Genomic DNA, 19,908 nt, shown 5'->3' with positions numbered 1-19,908 from the left:
CCCAGTCTGTCTTGTACCTGATGTGTTTTGTATCATTGTTAGGAATTACAATATGGAAATATTTGCTCAAGTGAAATAATAAATAATTACAATCAGCCTCTAACTGTACATTGACCCCAGCAGGAAGACAAGAGGTTTAGCTGTGAATTAGAACATACTGTAACCTCAGATATATAAACAATTTAAAATTTTTGATCAGCGAACAGATCAAAAATTTGATCTGTTATCTGTTTATAACAGAGCTGTCCTAAACATTCATCATCATCATATTGCCTTGATTTAAAACAAAATGTATGTTAGTTTACAAATGCAGGCAAGCATTTTTCTTCTTAGTGCAATAAAGTGCAGCTGATGATTCACCAGGAGCCGCTTGCAGCCAGGGGCAGGTCAGGGTGCACACAGAAGCTGTCACAGCCTCAGCCACAGACCATTGTGGTGACAAATTTAAAGCTGCAGCTTCACTGTGGGTTTGCCTAAGATCAGCTTTGCTGTGCTTTGGAACCAAGGTCATACATGAGCTGTGCATGAGCAAATTACAAATGGAAACTCCCAAAGCTGTCTGATAGTCTGATTTATTTTATCACTAACAGCCTGCTAAAATGTAAGTGACAGCAGTGTTACTGTACTTGGTCAGGAGCACATATTTCATTTTTTCCATTTTATAATCCTAGAAACAGCAGCATTTCTTCATGGCACTAGTTTTGAGATTGTACAGACTGACAGATATTTCACTTTATGGAAGATTTCTTTATGGAATCTCTTAAGCAGCTAAAACCTTCTGGAAGGATACAAGTTAACTTCTCTTTTTTTTAAACAAAAAAGCTACAACCAGTACATTGTGTCCTCTTCGTTCCTTTTCTGTTCCTGTTTCCGCAGTAATTTGTCTATTCAGTGAAAATCCTGTCAAATTTGCAATTACCTTCATTTCATTAGAGCTGAAAAGGAAATTAAATCACAGCTATAAATGTGCATTTCATAGCCAGATAACATTGCTAAGTGTCCCAATTCAAAGTGACCGTTTTTTGTAAAGACTGATTTTAAATGAAATGGACCTCTTTAAATGACCAGATTGTAACATTGAAAAGAGTCTGGTTATAATTTTGAATTTGCATTTAGTACTTTGTAAAGTTAGCTGTCTGTAATCTAAATAAAACTTAGCTTCTTCATAATTTAAAGAAATACTAGAAATACCTTAAGGATATTATCCTTTATATCACATACAGAATTTTCTTACTTTGGTACAGTTTTATCAGGTGTCCATCATTTTGAGTGTTTGGGCACAAACCTACATATATGCACAAAATGGAAATATATTTTAAATCATCCTTCACATTGTTTCTCCTAGAGTTCTGCTCTGAAAGTGTTACAATTGCTGATATTGTCTTGTCCTTTTATGCTTTTCTGTGGAAAGGAAGGAAAAGGACTTTTTTCCTTTTCCTAGTGGAAAAACTTTACCTGTTGTGAAGTTGGAAGGAATTTATTGGGAAGAAACATTGTCCCATAGCACCTTCAGGACAGGATCTGTGTACTTCACAACAGGCATTCTCTTATTCCTTTCTTACCCAGAATCACTAGCATGGAACTGTGGGTTGAAACAGATAAATTCTCTTGTCATTTATTGATTTCAGGAGTAGATTCAATTTCTGCATTTATCATATGCATCATTAACAGTTAAACAAAGCTTAATTATGTTTTGCTTTATCTAGTGAGTGGTGACTTTTATCTGAGCAGAATGTAGAGTAGGTAGAAATTACACTGTGATTATAACATAATACTAACGACATGTCAGGTTTATGTTTTCAATTTTTGTGCCATTTCAGTAACAACTAGTGTTCCATTTTTACAAGTTATTTAAACCCTTAGAAATTTCCTTTTACGTTCATTACACGGAAATGTTTGCAAGCACCAACCACTGTTGATTCTGTGATTCTGTTAAATCTCTGCAATTTTTGTAGATAAACACTAGGTTCTTTTCTACATTCTTGTTACTAATTTAATTTTTTTTTCTTGCTCCTAATCAGATGAATCCTAGGCAATGGAGCCATATTTCTGAAAGTGCCAAAGATCTGGTGCGCCGCATGCTTATGCTGGATCCAGCAGAGAGGATAACAGTGTATGAAGCACTGAATCACCCCTGGTTAAAGGTAGTAAAAGCAGCTGTTTACATGCTACTTTCTCATTTAAGGGAGAAAACCATGGATTTCTTTGTTTTCTGAGCTTTTCAAAGTAGACATGAACTGTACAAAATGTGGGATAATATGATTTAAATGCTTTCTAGGATTAGAACCTGAGATTTTGATAATTGCCAGGCTTAAACTCTTGCTTAAGAGCAAACTCAGTTGGACATCTTCAGCAGCACCAGAGTGCGGGGAGTAGGGCTGCATTACATAAAGCTTAAAGAAGGTATTAATGTGTCTTTCTGTGGCTCTCAAACTCCAGAGAAGTAATTTCTGATCTCCTTTTGCTTTTAGTCATATCTAAACCTCTTTCCTGTTAGTCATGTAGCCATGCACTCTACGGCTGTAGGTTATGCTGCTGAACTGTGCTGCTTCCTTACATTAGATTCTTGAAAATATCCCACCAAAAGGGAAGGAAGTGTAGTGGAGTGTTGCTCCAAGGCCACTGTGACTGCATAAAATTATATGACATCTGGTAATCAAATTATTTTTCAGTGATGGCAGAATTTACAGCACACTTCAAGCCAGTGGAAGAGTAATTGCTGCACACTGAAGGTTTGCAACAGGAGCAGGAGAAAATACACCTGTAGCTTCTCAGCAGTCCATCACTAGTCTGCTAAACACTGGGGTTTGAGAATGATGGGTTGTGCAGCAGAATTAAAAGGTGAAAAGTGCTGGTTCAGAGCACTGTATTTTCTTTGGCAGAAGCTGATGAATTAACTATTTTCTCAGCTATCCTTTGATTTTCTATAGTGGGTGTCCAGGGTAGAAAGGTCACAATATCATTAACTTAAACAGTGCACTTATTTTGAAAGGGGGCTGATCTGGTGTCTGCTGCTGGCCTCTCTTCATGCTCTACATGAGACAAAGAGAAACCCACAAAGACACAACCTGGGAAGAACAGGATCCTATGCTGTTCTCCCTCCAAGTAAATGGTGTAGCCACCAGTGAATGGAGTCAGTCTTCATTTCTCTGCTCTCTGTCTGCCTCTGACTCTTGTATTCCAAGGTGGAGAATGGTCTAGCTTGTCAGAGGAGGTTGGGAGTGTTCACCTCTCAGAAATGACAGTGGTTAAGGCAGCTCTTCTGTGTATTGGGAAACTGCAGGTTCAAGCCATTCTACTCAAAAAGAGGCAAAGTTCTGTCTGTTGGTCTGGGATGTACATAGTACATCAAATATCAAAGGGTATGGAAATGAATGCTGTGTTTTGGAATCCCAGAATATCATACAAACACAGGTGATCTGTTTTTGCCTGCTTGTAAGTGGACCTTTTCTTCACTTTGAAAGCATACCCACATTGAGATGCCAAAGCTAGAGCTTGGTTGAGGGTCATTTTGGCAGAAAACCTGTAATTTTTGTTGTTTGAGCAACTAAGCTAATTAGGTTTGTTAAAAAGGCAATTCTGTAATGTGCATGTGCAAGCTCTGCCTGTGCAGTTTTGCACTTTTGGTGTCTGTGGTCTCTTTTTGACCATGTTGTTATTTGTTGGAAGTCACATGGTTTAGTTTATGACAACTTTGTTTGCCAGGCATTCTACCAGTCAGTCTTCTTATTTCTGCCTACAATAAACTGCCTTCTTTGCTGACTCAGAGCTTTCCAATCCATTTATAGATAGGAGCAAATACAGCATGAGACAGAGACATCTTTAGTACCATAGACCACAGACTGCTGTGGTTTCACTCTGATTCAGGAGAAGAATGTGATAAACACATTAAATTAATGATTTTATATAGCTTCAGGGGATAAAGGTAGATGGCAGCTGCAAGTTTTGTCCCTTCTGTCACTGCAGTTGTTCATTGGCACATTTTTCATCTGCACCTACAATGGAGAATTCTTCCTATACCATCCTCTGGCTGGCATTGGGTTGGCATTTCCTGCCCTATTGGACAGGTACCCCACCTCCCAAACTCACCTGAAGTATCCAGCACCCTGTCAAAGAGTGCTTGAACTTGTTCCTTTACTGAGGTTTGCGAATTCCAAACAGTAGAACTGCTTTTTCTGCTTTGAAGTTCAGTGCTAGACACAGACTGACAGCACAACAGTAAAACAAAAGACTGGGGTCTTACTACAAGGTGGGAAACAATTACAAAAATAAAATATCCTTGGTCCAAGTTAAGAATTCTGTCAAAGCACTTTAACCCCTCTTAATTTCTTAAAGTTTTCCTTAAGTTGCAACAAATCCTCATTCTCCTTAGGATATTTATGAGCTGGTACTTTTCTTGTCTGGTTTCTTACTGTCAAGAGGATATTAAAAGCTTGTATTTAATGTTCTTTTGGTTTGTTTTTTGTGGGGTTTTTCAAGGAGAGAGATCGCTATGCATACAAGATTCATCTTCCAGAAACAGTAGAACAGCTGAGAAAATTCAATGCAAGACGAAAACTAAAGGTAAACTCAATGTAGTGTTTAAACAGTATAATTACACAGCTTGAATTTTCTATGATACTTGATTAATTTAAAAAGTGCTAAGAGAAATCCATGTTTTGAAGTCAGCAATAAAATCAAAAGTTGCAGCAGGCCTTGACAGGTGTTTATTGAAATGCTTAGAAAGGGTGTTTGTCCTTCCTTTCTTTCTTAGTGCATAGTTTTCAAATTTCAGTGCAAATTGTCTGGTATCAACCAAGGTGTATATGAGGTCTTCATCTTCAATAATTCAGTAATTTTGTGTAATACGAATTACTGTAGAGAATCGTGCAGTCACTTCTGTTATTATTGTGTTACATTTAGAATAAAAGGAACATAGTATTTTTTAATTTCTTTGTGGAAGAAGAGTAAATACATATTCTTCAATTTATCCTGTTTATGTTTAACTACATACTAGTTTATTTCTAAGCCATGTTGAAAAGAATGTTAACATTTCAGCCCAAAACAGCATGGTTTTCCTTCTGTTCCTGTCGTGGAATGTTTAACAGAAACATTTCTGAATTCACTGAAAGGTTCAGAAAATTATGACAGAAACATGGAGCATTACAATTCATGGGCTGTTTTACAATTTGTGATAAAACTCAGAATCAGGTATTCACATTGAGCTGCTGCTTTGCAAAAGCTTCATGTGGCTGATGATGAGGATGCACAGCTGCCACAGTTCATGAACAGCTCTTTCTCTTAGGTGGTTTGTATGCCCTGGTAATCCTTCCATTAAAATGTTTATCTAGTACATTTTAGAATATGAGCTGATTCCTGTTCTAGGTGCAATTTCAGATATTTCCTGGATTTCTTCCTGGGGAGACCACTATATTTGTTTCCTGAGCTTTTATACCTTTATTATATTATTTATGCCATTTTATCCAAAGCATTGTTCTGCAGTGTGTTTCATGAAATTCATCCATACTTCCGTAACTGTGAGGCATTTAAACCTGAGTGGTGAAAGTGTAATTTACTTGAACAAGTAAATATATGTCAGAGGAGGTGACCATTTTTCTGGGTTTGTAAATTCCCCTGTAATGCTCATTCTGGGACTCTGTAATTGCCTATATAACTCTGTTATTTTTATATTGATGCATTATGGGTGTCAAAGTATTCTAGTGCTGTCAGTGTCAAATTAATTTCTAAAATAAAAACATAGTGTTTGATTTAAAGAGTGAATTTTTATTCCAGCTAATCCACTCAGTCTAGGTAAGAGGAAAAGATAAAGAGATTAGTTCTTTTGTTTATATTGTACTACAATGTGAATTTGTGCCTCACAGTTACTATTTCAAAATGCATTCACATAAAGAACTGTTCTGATGAATCCTCTTGCAAAGAATATTTTTACTGTTTATTAGTGTATGCCCAGCTCTTCTGTTAGATATGGTCACTGTGAAAAGGGAGGCAGAGCTGAAAACTAGAAATAAATTTGCTCTTCACTGAAAAGGTCAACAAACAAGAGACCTCAGGAGACTGAGTGATCCAAGGGGTCTGGAAATGTTTTGTTATCCTGCTTTGTGTAATTGAGACTGTGTGGGTATTTTTATTCAGGGGGCAGTACTAGCAGCTGTGTCAAGCCACAAATTCAACTCCTTCTATGGTGACCCCCCTGAAGAGCTGCCAGACTTCTCTGAAGACCCCACCTCCTCAGGTATTTTAACAGAAAGTGTCTTTACTGCAGTCAGCATGTCCATACTGACCAGAGTACCAAGTATTTACTCATTTCTTGAGATTCTATAAAATTGAATATTAAGTTAGCATTTACATATGAAAGGATGAATAATTTTCATTCACAATGGCATTCACAGCTGGCAAAAATAGAGAGAAAAATCTCGGCACAGTTTTAAGCTTCTACAGAAATTCTGTCTGATTTTTTTATTTTTTAGTGTATGTACATTTAATTACAAATAATGTTACAATCTCACATTTCTCTTTATATTCCTTGAGTATAAAAGCTTATTGAAATTTTGTCTTGAATTCTTAGGCAGGAGCAAAGCTCTAATACCTTACTAATAGTTATTTATAAAAAGAAGCCATTCTGTACCAAAGTTTCCTGACTCCTGTTTTAGAGAACAATATGACTGTGTCCTGTTTAAAGCACACTGGACAGTATTTCTGACCCCAAATCTTCAGAGAGAGACAATACATGTACTCAAAGGGGAAGATAATACTTGTGCTGTGATCTAGGCCTTGGACAGGACAGTGACCTTACCAAGCAATCCTTTTGTCCATAGCCCATATTCAGAAATTTAAATCACCTGTCAGTCCCTAAACTACCACAGCCCTGTCTTAGTTATGTATCTTAATTTTGAGATGACATTGCTCAAAATATTTGCAGTGCAAAAGTCCAGGTTGGTTTGTCTGATCTAAAATTAGGATTTAGGATCAATTTAAATGAACCTTTAAGAAAAACCTAAGACCAAAAGGACTGTCTTTAATCTTTCTAAACAATTTAGGAGTACTGGCAGAATATTTTAGCTATATAATGACTTCTCTAGAAGACATTTCAGGAACTTAATTGTGTGTGTTGATCTGCTGTGTGATAATTCTCTGTCCCAATATTTTTATAGGTGAGAAAATTATGTATTGACTGCATATATTAATTATTTTTCCTTCTGTTTCATTTAAGCAAGCAATTTTTATAAATTCTTTCAATGTCATTAATATAGGAATGATATGCCCCATAAGAATGGGGGCAACTTCTCTTGGTTGAAATTCTCCAATTTCACTTCTTGGAATCCAATTTCAAGTACTAAAATTAAAACATTTCTTTGTCCTTAGACATGACCACGATTCATAATTCCCATAGAAATTAATGAGAATCTCAGATTTTTTATTGCAAATGTAACCAAAGCCTGATGGCTTAAGTTCAGCCACACAGCTTTTGGATACTTGTGCTTGCAGTTAAGGATCCACCTATTCTTTTAAAGAAAGAATAAGTCAGTTTTACTTCACCTAGAACTACTTGCAGTGCCTTAATTTTTGTTTCCATCTACTTCCCCCATTTCAGTGGTGAATGGCCACCAACATGACTGGCAGTGGCAACTTTCCTAATCTGGAAACAGCAGTTCTGCTTTCCAGTTTCAGTCTCACATCAACAGGACATGTGTCTTCCTCAGAGTGATGTAATTGCAGATATCACTACACAGGAAAGTTCCAAGTTCTATTTTTTTCTGCTCACAGAATACTTGAACCTAGTGCACATGTAAATTGTACAGAATATCTGTGTTGGATCCTTTGTTAGCATGTGGTCATCTCTGAAATAACGGAAACAAAAGCTTGGAATTCTCAGGAAAGCAAAGTTACTCTCTAGCCTGACATTGTTGATCAAACTGATGGGGGAATCACAGTGATCAGGAGACCATCCTAAGTGGGTAGTTTTCATTATGTTTCTCTGACCCACTACTTTAGCTGACAAAATATTTAATATTGAACACTAAGCCTTGCAAGAAAAGACTCTACAACTCTTTCAGCTTTCTCTTTCAGAGATTATAACATTTCAGCTGAAATTCCTAAATACTGAAATCTATTTTGTTTCCTCTTCAGAAGTACATTAGTATTTTCAAATAGTACAATAGTACTTTCAAATACAATAGTATTTTCAAATACTTCTGGCTTGGAGGATGGGTCTTGTGATGATTCTAAACCAAACTAGTTTGGAGAAATACAAACTCAAGAATTGCAGTAGAAACTTGATTATCTTAAGGTTATTTAAGTTTCCTTCCTAGTACCTCATAATGTTATTCCAGATCATAAACTCTTAATGAAGACCATTTAATATTTTAGATGTGGTTGCCAATTACTCCTCCCATAAAATTTCATGAAGCCTGTCACTGTAATTAAATGGTTTGTCAGAAACAGGCAAATACAGAACTCCTACAGAGATAAATACACAGAAATATAGATGCTTATTAGGTTATGCAAATCACATTTCCATTCTTCCAGGGCTTTCCAAACACAGAAACAGAAAAATTCAGTTCTCCCTTTTTACTCAATTAGTCTAGAGGTGTTCTTCCTCAAAGTTCAATATGGAAACTTGGGGTTGCTGGAACCTTGGAGCATCTTCCTGTGCTACCAGAGGGTTATCTCAGGATAGGAAGGCACTGCAGGCAGCCAGTCAGATGACTTCTGTAGATGCAGAATCACAAAGGATATTCTTGTTAGAGAGTTTTCCAGTGAAAGTCAGAAAATTGCATAGCTAAATTAGATGGGAATGAACAGACATAAATTTTGTTTAAGGTCAGCCAGGTTTTTTTCTGTACACATCTTCTTCTCCTTTGTACAGTGTTAACAACTCTTGGTTCCAACCACTTGCTGACCACTGGGTGGTCTGTTTCCTCTTTTGTCACCAACCATCCTCTGAAAAACTTGACTTAATCCTGCTACCATCCTGTTGGTAACATGGCAGAAATCAGTCTTGCTGAATTTTGAGTGCAATAAAACCTTTTAAAATACTTTTAAACTACAATGCTGCTTTATTGCTGTGTTCAGTAACTTCTCCAGTAAAGCCACCAAGCAGCTCAGCTGGCAAGCCTGCTGCAAATGGTCTTCTCTAGAATGTGAAACATCTGACTTTCAGGTTGCCTATCTTCAAGACATTCTAAAATGTGTATTCCCCAAGGCAACAAATGTTTTGGATATTTTTAATATGCTGAAATAAACATAAATCAGAAGTTAGCAATCAGCAGCCCGGAAGGCTAAATCTGTCACAGGAGAAAAACTGGTCCAGTAGGCAGTATTTGAAGTGGACCATGAAATCCATAAGGTGCCAGGGAAATTCACAGCATTTGCTCTCTGCTGCCCTTCCCCATCTGCCTCCCTCCCTTTCCCTGCCCAGTGCCTGACCCTCCTGATTGCACATTAGCTCTAGACAGGATTTCCTCTCCTTCTGTCATATGCTGGCCACTTGTCCCCCTGCAGAATGTACAGACATACAGTTTTCAAGTGTTTTCATAACAGTGCCTCAGGCTGGGAATGAGCAGCACCAGTGTAAAGCTTTTAATTTTTCCTCCTTTTGTTTCTTGGGGTTTGACTTGAGAAGCTGAATTGAGGATGACTGTTTCATATGGGGTGTTAAGTAGATTCAAAATAGTTACATTTTCAGGCCAACAGTTAGAAAAACTGATAAATTGAAGAGGTTTTTTATAAACTTATGTTTCCAAAAGCTTTTTGTAGCCACTCCAGTTAGTGCTGGAGTTAAGCTAATGGATAGTCCATAGTCTTTGGAAAACTGCATAACTGAATTTTAATTAAAACAACCCTTACCTTTTGTTAAAGGTTGTTACTCTCTGGTGTCTGCTGGAATTGCTTGGTCTGTGGCACACATTTCTGAACTGTGACTAAGAGGTTTCAGAGCAGCTTTTTGCCACAGACAGGTCTGGATTCCTGTAAAGGATCCTCAAGCTGTGCTTTGGGGTAACCTCAGAACAAGAAAAGAGCCTGAGTGGCCAAATGCGCTCCTGCATCTGTGCTGAGCAGTGGCAGTGCTGCAGTATTTCCTGCATTCATGTCAGTGCTGGGCTCTGTGGTCACTCTGGAAGCAGATAAACAGAAGCAGAATTTTGCACTGCGCACAAAGCAGCCACACTGAGGCTCCTTTAGTGCTTCTGCCTCGTTTTCTCCACACACAGCATTTTTGCAAATACTTTTTGGTATTTTGTCTCAGGATTGATGTGTGCAAATTGAAATTTTCATCCTGTTCTATTTTGTCAGACTCCGTGTTGTCGTAGCAAACGAGAAATTTTTAACAGCGTGAGATCTTGATTTTCAAATTTGATAATAAAAATGGGAATAAAGCTAAATCTCTTAGTCCTTCAGAGCAAGGTCAAACAGCACAGATACAGACAAGTTGTGAGCTCACTGTTTCCAACCTACATGGAAGCAGCTGAACTCACAAGTCAGAATAGTTACTTGTTTTATGGGATTTAGAATTCATGAAATATTGTCAATACAAGCCCATATTAAAACCCATCAGTTTCATCAACAGAAGTAAGAAACAAAACCCACTTTTGTTACACAAAAATTAGCATTGATTTTGTAAATATTTGCAAAGGGTGTTGTGGAAGATTTTAAAATATGAATGCTTGGGGGAAAAAAACTACATTCACCTTATAATTGTTACTAATTCCTTTGCTAGTATTGCAAGCACAGCTGTCAGTTTTGAGATCATGAGTTTGTGTTTCCAACATTCCATTATTAACTTGATGATTTTTCAGCTATTGATTCTTTGCTCTGATATGTTTAAGTTTTTTTTAAAAGGGCATAAAGACACTGTTAATTAAAAGCAATAAAGAAGTGGTTGCATTTCTAAATGGTTCACATAACATTTTCACTGAAACTTTTGATTTCAATATAACATTGCTAAATTTTGCTTACTAAGGATATTAAGATGTTATGCATCATTTGCAGTATGTTGAATTATTTTATCATATCAACTCTTGCAATATTTTTACTAAAAAATCCCTTTTTGTCCATGAGTTTTTTAAAATAGTTTAACCAATGTTGGGAAAAGTCTGGTATTAAAAGATCTCTAACACTGCATCCATGTGCTGCCTTCCCAATGCCAAGTGTTTGTTTTCCTCCCATCCCAGTCTGCCAGTGCCATTTGCTTCACACATAGAAAAATCCATATTAAAAACTGGGGGGATCTTTGTCACTCTGTTGAGACTATTTTGTGGCTAAATTAGTCTGCTAGGTTGCAGCTTTATAAATGGCTTGTTCTGAAATCTTCATACTGTTTGTTGTTTGTCCAAATGCTGCCTTCCTTCTAGGACTTCTAGCAGCAGAAAGTAGGTATCCCTTTGTTTTCCTTTAAGGCATATCAGTCAGCTATGGTGTGTGTCTTTGCATGTTTAAAAATCCGCTTTCTTTTGCTTCTCTTTGCTCTTTTCAGTTTTAATACTGCCTGCTCAGACAAAATTATATGGTATTGACTAAATCTGTCTGCGGTGTAATGTATAATCAACAGTATAATTAAGCAGAAGAATGATTTCCAGGGAATTCTGAAGGTTCTAATTTAGAGGCAGTATTAAAATTACCTGAGTTTTGGGGTTTTTTTCCCAATATTTAATATTTGCAACACAACTGAACTAAAATTTAATTTTCATTGAATTAATAAAGTATATTTTGGGTTTGCATTTTCATTCCAAAATTGTTTTCATGGACTAATGTTTGCTTTTTTTCTTTCTACTACCAAACATATACTGTAATATTAGTCAAATATTATATTCTTGCTCTCAACTTGCATGAACTTTCTTGATCCTTCTGTGTTGGTGTGTTCCCTGATCTATGCATATGCACTGTGGATATGCATACACCTGATTTCAACAGCTATCCAAAATGTGTCTCCTCAATGAAGGAATATTGTTGGCATGTAGGGAGGAGGTTCTGGTGCAAAGCAGCTGCACAATTTGTGAGAAACTGGGACCACAAGCATTTCTAAAACCTGCAGACTACACTAGGCGGAGGAGAAGCTGTGAAATTTTAGACCCTTTGATACAAACCACAACCATTTCAAAAACAACTAATTCAGCAAAACTAATTCCCCAAAAACAAGCTATAGAAAGTGGGGGTTTCCTGCAGCATTTTGAGACTTGTAGATTAACAGCTCTGCTTCTGTCCTAGGTCAGGACATGTCAGCAGGACATGTGTCCCTCTCTCCATGTCTGATCAATCATGGATTTTGTGGTTGTTGTTGTTTGGTTCATTCTTTTGATTTTACAGATTGTGGAGGAAGTTGTTCCTTTTCCTCCTATTTGCCCATCACAGAATGCCTGTCCAGTAACATGAGAGTGAAAGTTCAATGGATTTTTGTATAAAAAACTTTGTGATAGTATTATTTTTAAGCAGTTGTAGGGGGAGAGAAAAAAAAAACCTCATACAGAGCCTGTGCCATGATTTTTGGGTTTTTGTTCATGCATAGAGACTTTTCTTCCACAAACTGACTATAAGGGTGTGCTCCCTTCATGCTGGTCAGAAGAGGGTTTTTTAGACATTTTTGCAAGGAGGAAGAAAGGATCTAAGGAAGGGATGGTGAAGGGCATTCATCTATTAAAATATTCATTTGTTTAGTTGCATGTGAGTGCACTTAGATGTAAGCTACAGGTCTGGTCTGAAAAACAACACTTCTGCTTGTTTATTTGCCACCACACTAGACTGGCTTCTGTCATATCTGTGGCTGGATTTTCAGTGAGGGGTAGCTGGGAAAAAGAGTTGGCAAACTGTGTGAAGGTGCCAAGTATAGAGACAGGAGAAAGTGGGACCTTGCCCACTCTCAGTGCCCCTGTGTGTGCAGGATGAACAAAGTCTCTCTTCAAAATTAAGCATCAGTTTCTTGCTGCCCTCTTTGTCCTCTCCCCCACCACTTCCTCTTCCCTGCCATCCTTGGTTGTTTTCCATGCATAGTACTCTCCTCTATATTCCTTCTGCTGTTTGGAAACACTTAATCTCTTGTTTTCTTTTCTTATTTTCTTTATTTTTCTTTTTTCCTTTGTTTAGTCTCTTTCTCCCTGTTTTTCTCTCCTGCACCTATTTCCTTTAGTTTCTTTTCTGACTTTTGCATGCTTTTCTCTCTTTTCTTGTACTCCTTAGATGTTCTTACCTTCTTTAATGTAGCTGTAAATCCCAATACCCTGCCATTGCACCAGCAGTCTTCTTTCTGAATCGTTGTTGTCATCTCCATAAACCTCCATCTTTCCAGTTCCCCTACTACACTCTTCCTAATTGTTTTATATACATGCAGTGTATGGATATACATACATTTCTTTTATCACTGCCTTATTTGCTTCCCAGTAGCATTCGCACAACTGTGTGCATGTAGGAGCTTATTTGTAATTTTATAGGGTGTCTAAACTTCACTGTTTGATTTCAGTCCAAGAAGGAAGAAGTCATTAAATGCTCTATCACTCAAGTTGGAGCAGGACAGAGCCTTTACTTGCCTTACATGTTCATTACACTGCTGTGTATATGTAAAACATGTATCCGCCACCTTATTTTAAACTATTATAGTCATGTACATGTGTACACCTGCTTTGGCTGTCATCTGTTCCTGCAGAGTCAGTTGCTCTGGAACACAGTGAGCAGCAAAGAACAGCAAATTCCTGTGTGAGATCAGAGGCATCTCAGCTCCAGTGATTTTTGATGATGTTGTTGCAAGTGATGAAGAGCAGGTGGTGCTCATCTGGCTTTCTCTAAATCTGAGAAGTTACATCACTTAAAGTAGTGGAAAGGTCTGCGCTTTATAATAATGCCCATGCTTGTTTTTTCATGAGATTGTATCCTGTGACTTCATTTTGTGATTCTAATATTTGGTCTCTCCAAAATTTAGCAATTTCTGATGATTTTTCATCTTTCCTTGCTGGATGTACTAACCTGAGACCTCTTCACAAACAAAGTAAAATGTAAATCCTGCCTTCTGAAATGCCTGTGCTTTAAGAGCCAGGATTGGTCTTTTAATTTCATTTCCAGCAGCTGCCCATGAGAAGGCAGCCATGGGATGAGGCTGAGAGAAATCAGCTTCTGTTTATTGTAGATTGGCTGGCTTAAGGACTGAACTGTATATATAGAGAAATTGCAAATGACAGCAAAGCCTTGCTTTAAATACCACTGTAAAATCTTCAAGATGCAGTTACTTACCTATTTACACAATATAGTTGGAAAGCCAGTCAAATAAAGATAGTTTATAAGAATGAACAGGATACAAAGGAGTGGCTGGTGTCATGAGCTTCATTTTATGTGGCTCTACAAATCTAAGAGATTTAGATTTTGCCAATGTCTCTTTCATAAAAATTGCTTATAGCATAATGGTTATTACAAGTTCTTCTGCAGAGTTATTTCCCGGCTTAGTAATTGCAGGAGAATGGCAAAAAGGTGTTTATAGTTTTGTGTTCAAACAATGTCAGGCTTCTTGAGTTCTGGGTTTTCATTACTCAGAAGTGAATTTCTGATTTTTATGACACTTTACATGAGTGTTTGTAATCTTCAGTGTTAAAAAATAAACCAAGGAGTTCTTTTGCCCTCTATCAGAACATGTTTGCAGTCAGGATGTAGTCTGTGCTTTGTAGCAATATCTGAGTCTCTTTACCTAAACACTTTATTCAGTTGTACAGTGTTGCAGATCACATACATGTCACATGAAAAGAGGCTCCTAATTCTATTTACTGCCTGTTACATAACAGAGAGAGCCAGTTATACCTCCCTGGTGTGCTGAGAAGCCTCAGAAAATCAAACTTTTGGAATGCTTTGTACTGGGGGAACACATAGCTTCTGCAGAATATGTACTTGGAATCAGTACTTAAAGTTCTTTTTTACTCTGTTCTAGGGAGAAGTAAGCAACTCCTCCCTACCTTTAAAGTTCAGTTTCTCTAGTCAAACCACCTGTTCCAGACTAGAATAGCTGGATGTTGTAGTAACAACACTATTTTACCAAAGCTTTGTCTACTTCCAGCCTGATGAACCAGTGTCTGTAGCAACTTCAGGTGCGCTGTATGACAACTACAGACTCTAGAGGCATAATTCAACTGTAAGAGAAAACTGTTTCTCACTGGCCATGTCAAAAAATGAGGTGGCAGAGCCTTGCACATAATGCCTGTGGAAATTTTGACTGCGCACTGTGTGAAGAGAAATTCCCAAGTTTCTGCCTCACAAGGCAAATGTGTGTCTGATAAATAACAGATCTGCCTCAGTAGGCAGAAAACTGCTCAATTCATCTGTCTTCTCAGAAGTAATTGGGTATCATCCTTAAGAAGTCATTCCACTAACTATAAAAGCATTTTATGTACTAGTACTGACTGCCGGAGACTGTCATAAGCATTCTAATGTGGTTTTTTTTCCTCTTTTTTATATATGACAGCTCATAGTTTTCAACTTTTCACAGTTGGCAGTCCCCAGGAAACTCTGAATAGCTGCAGCCATTCTTTCCTAGGTTTTCTTATGGGAATACAGGGAAGACAAGGTTGTGTGCATGGCCCAGAGTGTCCCTGCTCCTTTTGACACTGAGGTCATTTACTGTGCATTTACAGGAGGATCCACAGTCTTCTCACAGAACCATGTTTGGTGTGGATTTTGTTACTGTTTCTGCAGAGAAGAGTCTTCTATTTATATCACTGGAATTGCAGCCTTTCCTGTGCAATTGGATCTGTTTTTATAGTAACTTAAGGTGCAGAGTGAGATTCATCTCACCCAAAAGTTGGAGCTTACTTGAAAATTCTGGGACAGTGAGCAGCATTTTCTAACAAAGTTTACTTTATGGAGTCTTAAAAAACAAATGGACATACCACCACTCAAGTTAGTCAACTTCCTGATTTTTCCTGCCTTACTACTATTTATGCATCATTTTAATTTTCATGTTTCTAGATTCTGTCTGTAACTGCTACACACCATGAGAAGTCTGAGATCTTAGTTTGTATGACTGTAATAATTCACTTAAGTCCTTCATTATCTATGCTAAGGCTAAAAGGGGTGCACTTGCAATGCTGAAAAGAGGTTACATCCTATTTCAAGAGGGTATAAGTTTTAATTATAAATATTGAGTGCCTTTACACTTTCCCCAAAGGTTAGAAATTTAGCTTGAATATGAATGTTTTTAGAAACAGGTGTGCTGTAAAGGTTGGTTAACTTCATTTTATGTAATATCTCTTCCCTGAATTTAAAACTTCTGAAAGGAACTTTTAGACATTTTAATAGATGTCTGTAACAAAGATCGTTTAGATGTTCACAAAAATTCCTGTAAAATTTTCTGTCACTTCTTTTTAAGCACTAACATGCTGTCAGTATATTGCTGCTATGCCATTTGCTCATGCAGGTGCACATTATTTGTAAATGAGTGAGGTGCATGGCAGTAGGTGAAGCATAAGATTATAGGTAAAAATAAAAACATAAGGTAAAAACTGTCATTTGGGAGATTAACAAAGCCACTTTCACAAAGTCCCATCAAATTTCTTAAGGGCATTCTTGGAAACTTTATTTACAGCCTCCTATTCAATGTGACCAATGGACAGGAGAAAAAAAAGACCTAATGATCAAACCCTATTTTTTTTTAATTCCCAAATATTCAAGAGGTTGTTGAGATGCAAATATTGAAAAATCATAACTTTCATTTCTATTTCAAAGCCCTCAAAGTATTCCACAAAATAAAGTTTGCAAAGGAAACAATACTGTCAAATAAAAAATGTGGTGGTCCAGAGCATTTGGTGTTTCACAGTAACACAGCACTGCAGGCAACTTTGAACACACTTCTTCCTGGTTCCAGATTTGGCTCAGGTTTTGGGGATTATGGGCAACACTGAGCAGTATTAGACACTCTTAAGATCCCCAGGCCTCTGAAGTGAATCTCTTCTTGAGTTTTCCTTAAATACTCCAAACACACAGAAATGGCTTTGAACCCAGAAAAAGAAGCTTTGCTTGGAAATAAAATAATCCAAACTCTGAGTGTGAAAAGAGCAGAAATAAAAGAGAATTTTAACAAATTTTCTTCTGCCAACTGGATCCTGGAAAGTCAAGCACTTTCCTTCGGGCTTGGAGATCTCGAAGTCCATCAGCCTTTAACTGATGTGCTGAACACGGAAAGGAAACAGTGAAAGGAAACAGTGCAGTCCTTTTGGGGTCCCTGGGTAGGTTTTTTCCTTGCCTTTGAGGCTTAGCTGTGATCTCTCTATCCTCTTACCAGCAGATCCCCAGTCCTTGTATTTCCTCTGGCAGAGGGATGTGGATGGTTCTTTTCAGCTAAGCATTCTTGTTCATTATCAAAGAGGCAGCAAATTTTTCTCTTTTTTTAGTGCACCCGACCTCGTGCGCAGCAACTACTAAAAGTAAAACCATTTGTTTTATTTGCTGACAGCCACAGATTTTTAAAAGAACATGAATTAGTACATCAAATAGGTGTAAGTAGTCAGACACACTTGATGGGAGAGAGCTAAGAAGTTTTATTGTTCCTGAGACATGAGTTGTGAGTGAGGGGGATATTGTGGTTCTCAAACCTTGTACAGAGAACTGTGAGGAGAATTTTAGGCTGAGGTTTGTACTGAATGTGATGCAAGAGTTTCTAGATTTGTAATTTATTTCTCCTTCTAAGCCATGAGGTTGCGAGTCTTGTATAGTAATTTTTGTGTATTTTGTTATGTTTATTCCACTTTTTCAAGACTTTCAGAGAAATAAGTTAACTTTTCTTTGTGTGGTTAAGAGGCAGTTTGGTATATTGTTTTTATTACATTCTGAAAATGCAGTACAGGAGGCTTTGAGTTGAGGACTGGTAAGAATTGTTCATGCAGTGGAGGATAAAAGAATTGTTCATGCAGTAGAAGATAAAAAAGGAATGCAGCAATTTTTTTAGATGTTATCTCTCTTGTCAAAAAGACACAGGCAAATGCGTAAGTAAACAGAATAAGCATATTGATGAGAAATTAGTGAAATAGAGAATGTCTAGAATTCAGTATCCAGAATTAAGAATTTATTTATGAAAAAGCATTCAGTTGTTCACTGCCAGACCACCAGCTTTGCTGCAGACTCTCACTGGATATGCTGCCTCTTACCAAATGCTTTTACCACAGTGGAAAAAGTGAAGACATGATCTGTGGGTGTTGAGATACGCCGAAGTTGTCATCCTAGTAAAGCACACAGGTGGCAGCCACCCCTGATACTCTGATTTTTAAACAAGTTTTTTCACACAGAACCACTGTGTGGTGGTTTACTGTGAGTTTGTGTTGTGTTTCTTTGTCCTCTCCTGCTGAGAATTCAGCTTTCCCTCATGGACTTGTGCCTTCCACAATGCCTCCCATTTCTCCTTTTTGTCTCCATAGCTCTCACTTCTCTCTCACCCTCATGCCATATAAAAATCATCCCCATCATCCTATGACCCAAAACCATGCCCTGGTGAAAAAGCAGGGTAATAGCTGGGTAGGAGACAACCAGGCAAGCAGGACAAACAGAACAAAAACACATTACAGCCTTTTTTGTCCCCCAAGATTCAGCAGTCACGTGTTTCTCCCTCTTCCGTCCTTTATCCCGATGCTGATTTTAAAAATATTTGTGAAAGCATTGGTTCTTGCTGATTTTAGCAGTGTTTGGGATTTGATTTCAAAATAATTCTTACTGATGTTTCAAAATTGTACAGTATGTATTTGAAATTGTCTGGCAGTTCAAAAAGAGAAGTGAAGGTTGGGGTGGGAATGGTGAGGACAGGCCAATAATCCAAGTGGCTCCATGAGACATTGTTGGAAGCAAGGCTAAAATAGAACAAAGCTGAGCTTAATAAAATCAGGTTTTAACCTCTCTCCCGTTAAGCTGTTTCTTATGTATAATTACATTATCTGTGAGCACTTTTGATATATGTAAAATTTATTCAGTGAGTTTTCCTGTTAAAACTACACCTTTTTTAAGCTCCTATTCCAGTTGTACCAGATGAAGGGAAAGTTTCCTTTTCCAAAGTTCAGTTTACCCTGAGCCTTTGCTTTATTGATTCTTTTTTCTCTTTTTTTCCCTGTCTGTTGCCCCATAGGAGCAGTCTCACAGGTGCTAGACAGCCTGGAAGAAATTCATGCACTTACAGACTGCAGTGAAAAAGACTTAGATTTTCTTCACAGTGTTTTCCAGGATCAGCATCTTCACACGTTACTAGATGTAAGTTTTCTGTGATAAAAATTTGAATGTGTTCCTGTATCTGTTGTTCATTGGATAATATTTTATTTTATCCTTAGCATATTCCCTTTTCTTGTTTGATACCAAAATCAATTTCTTTAGTTGTAGAATGTAAGAATCATCCAGCACTTTATGCAAAAATACATTTTCAGGACTGTAATATAGAGTATTTTACAATATGTAAGTGATTAAGAGTTTTAGTTAATAGGTTTGCTTTAAAATAATTCATCAGAATAGATTTTTTTGGTTAATAAGGATGAGATTTTAGTTTTTATTTTAAATGTGAATTGCGACTTTATAACTGTGCATGTTCTATTATTACTATTATTAACATTAAATGTACTAATATTAGGCCAGTTCTGGGGATATTCTTACAAGTGTGAAATTTTTTGTGTGATGCACCAAGGTATGCTCATTTCTCTTTCACACCTGGGCATGGTATGTAATAGGCTCAGTCATCTAAAATCTGTATTTCTGTGTTGTTCTGGAGAGCTGCTAGTCCATAAGGCAGCAGTGTCTTACTGGAGTGCCAAAACACTCACTGAATGACAAATTCAAAAGCACATCATGCTGTCAGTGACTTTGTATCTGCACAGCACTGAGGTCTAAAATGAAAATCAAAAAAGGCAGCAGAAAAAATACTTTCCCTGATGTTTTTTTCTGGGCTATGTGGATACTTCATGTTGAAGACAGAGG

At 37.3% G+C, this 19,908-nt stretch overlaps 1 protein-coding gene across 6 annotated transcripts in view; it reads left to right on the top strand.

Moving 5' to 3' along the window:
- Positions 1–19,908, top strand: part of CASK (calcium/calmodulin dependent serine protein kinase) — a 139,735-nt gene that overhangs the window by 66,795 nt on the left and 53,032 nt on the right. For 5 of the 6 annotated variants that reach the window (XM_031060186.1, XM_031060185.1, XM_031060184.1 and 2 more), the window contains exons 7-11: positions 2,022–2,144; positions 4,480–4,563; positions 6,133–6,232; positions 11,352–11,369; positions 19,073–19,194. In XM_031060186.1, coding sequence (XP_030916046.1) covers positions 2,022–2,144; positions 4,480–4,563; positions 6,133–6,232; positions 11,352–11,369; positions 19,073–19,194 — 447 coding nt within the window. The remainder of the gene's footprint in view (positions 1–2,021; positions 2,145–4,479; positions 4,564–6,132; positions 6,233–11,351; positions 11,370–19,072; positions 19,195–19,908) is intronic. The other variant, XM_031060182.1, reaches the window with a different exon arrangement.

Source organism: Geospiza fortis, unplaced genomic scaffold, assembly GCF_000277835.1.
Source record: "Geospiza fortis unplaced genomic scaffold, GeoFor_1.0 scaffold20, whole genome shotgun sequence".
Lineage (NCBI taxonomy): Eukaryota > Metazoa > Chordata > Aves > Passeriformes > Thraupidae > Geospiza > Geospiza fortis.
The sequence above is the reverse complement of the archived record's forward strand: the minus strand, read 5'-3'. Positions and strand labels throughout refer to the sequence as shown.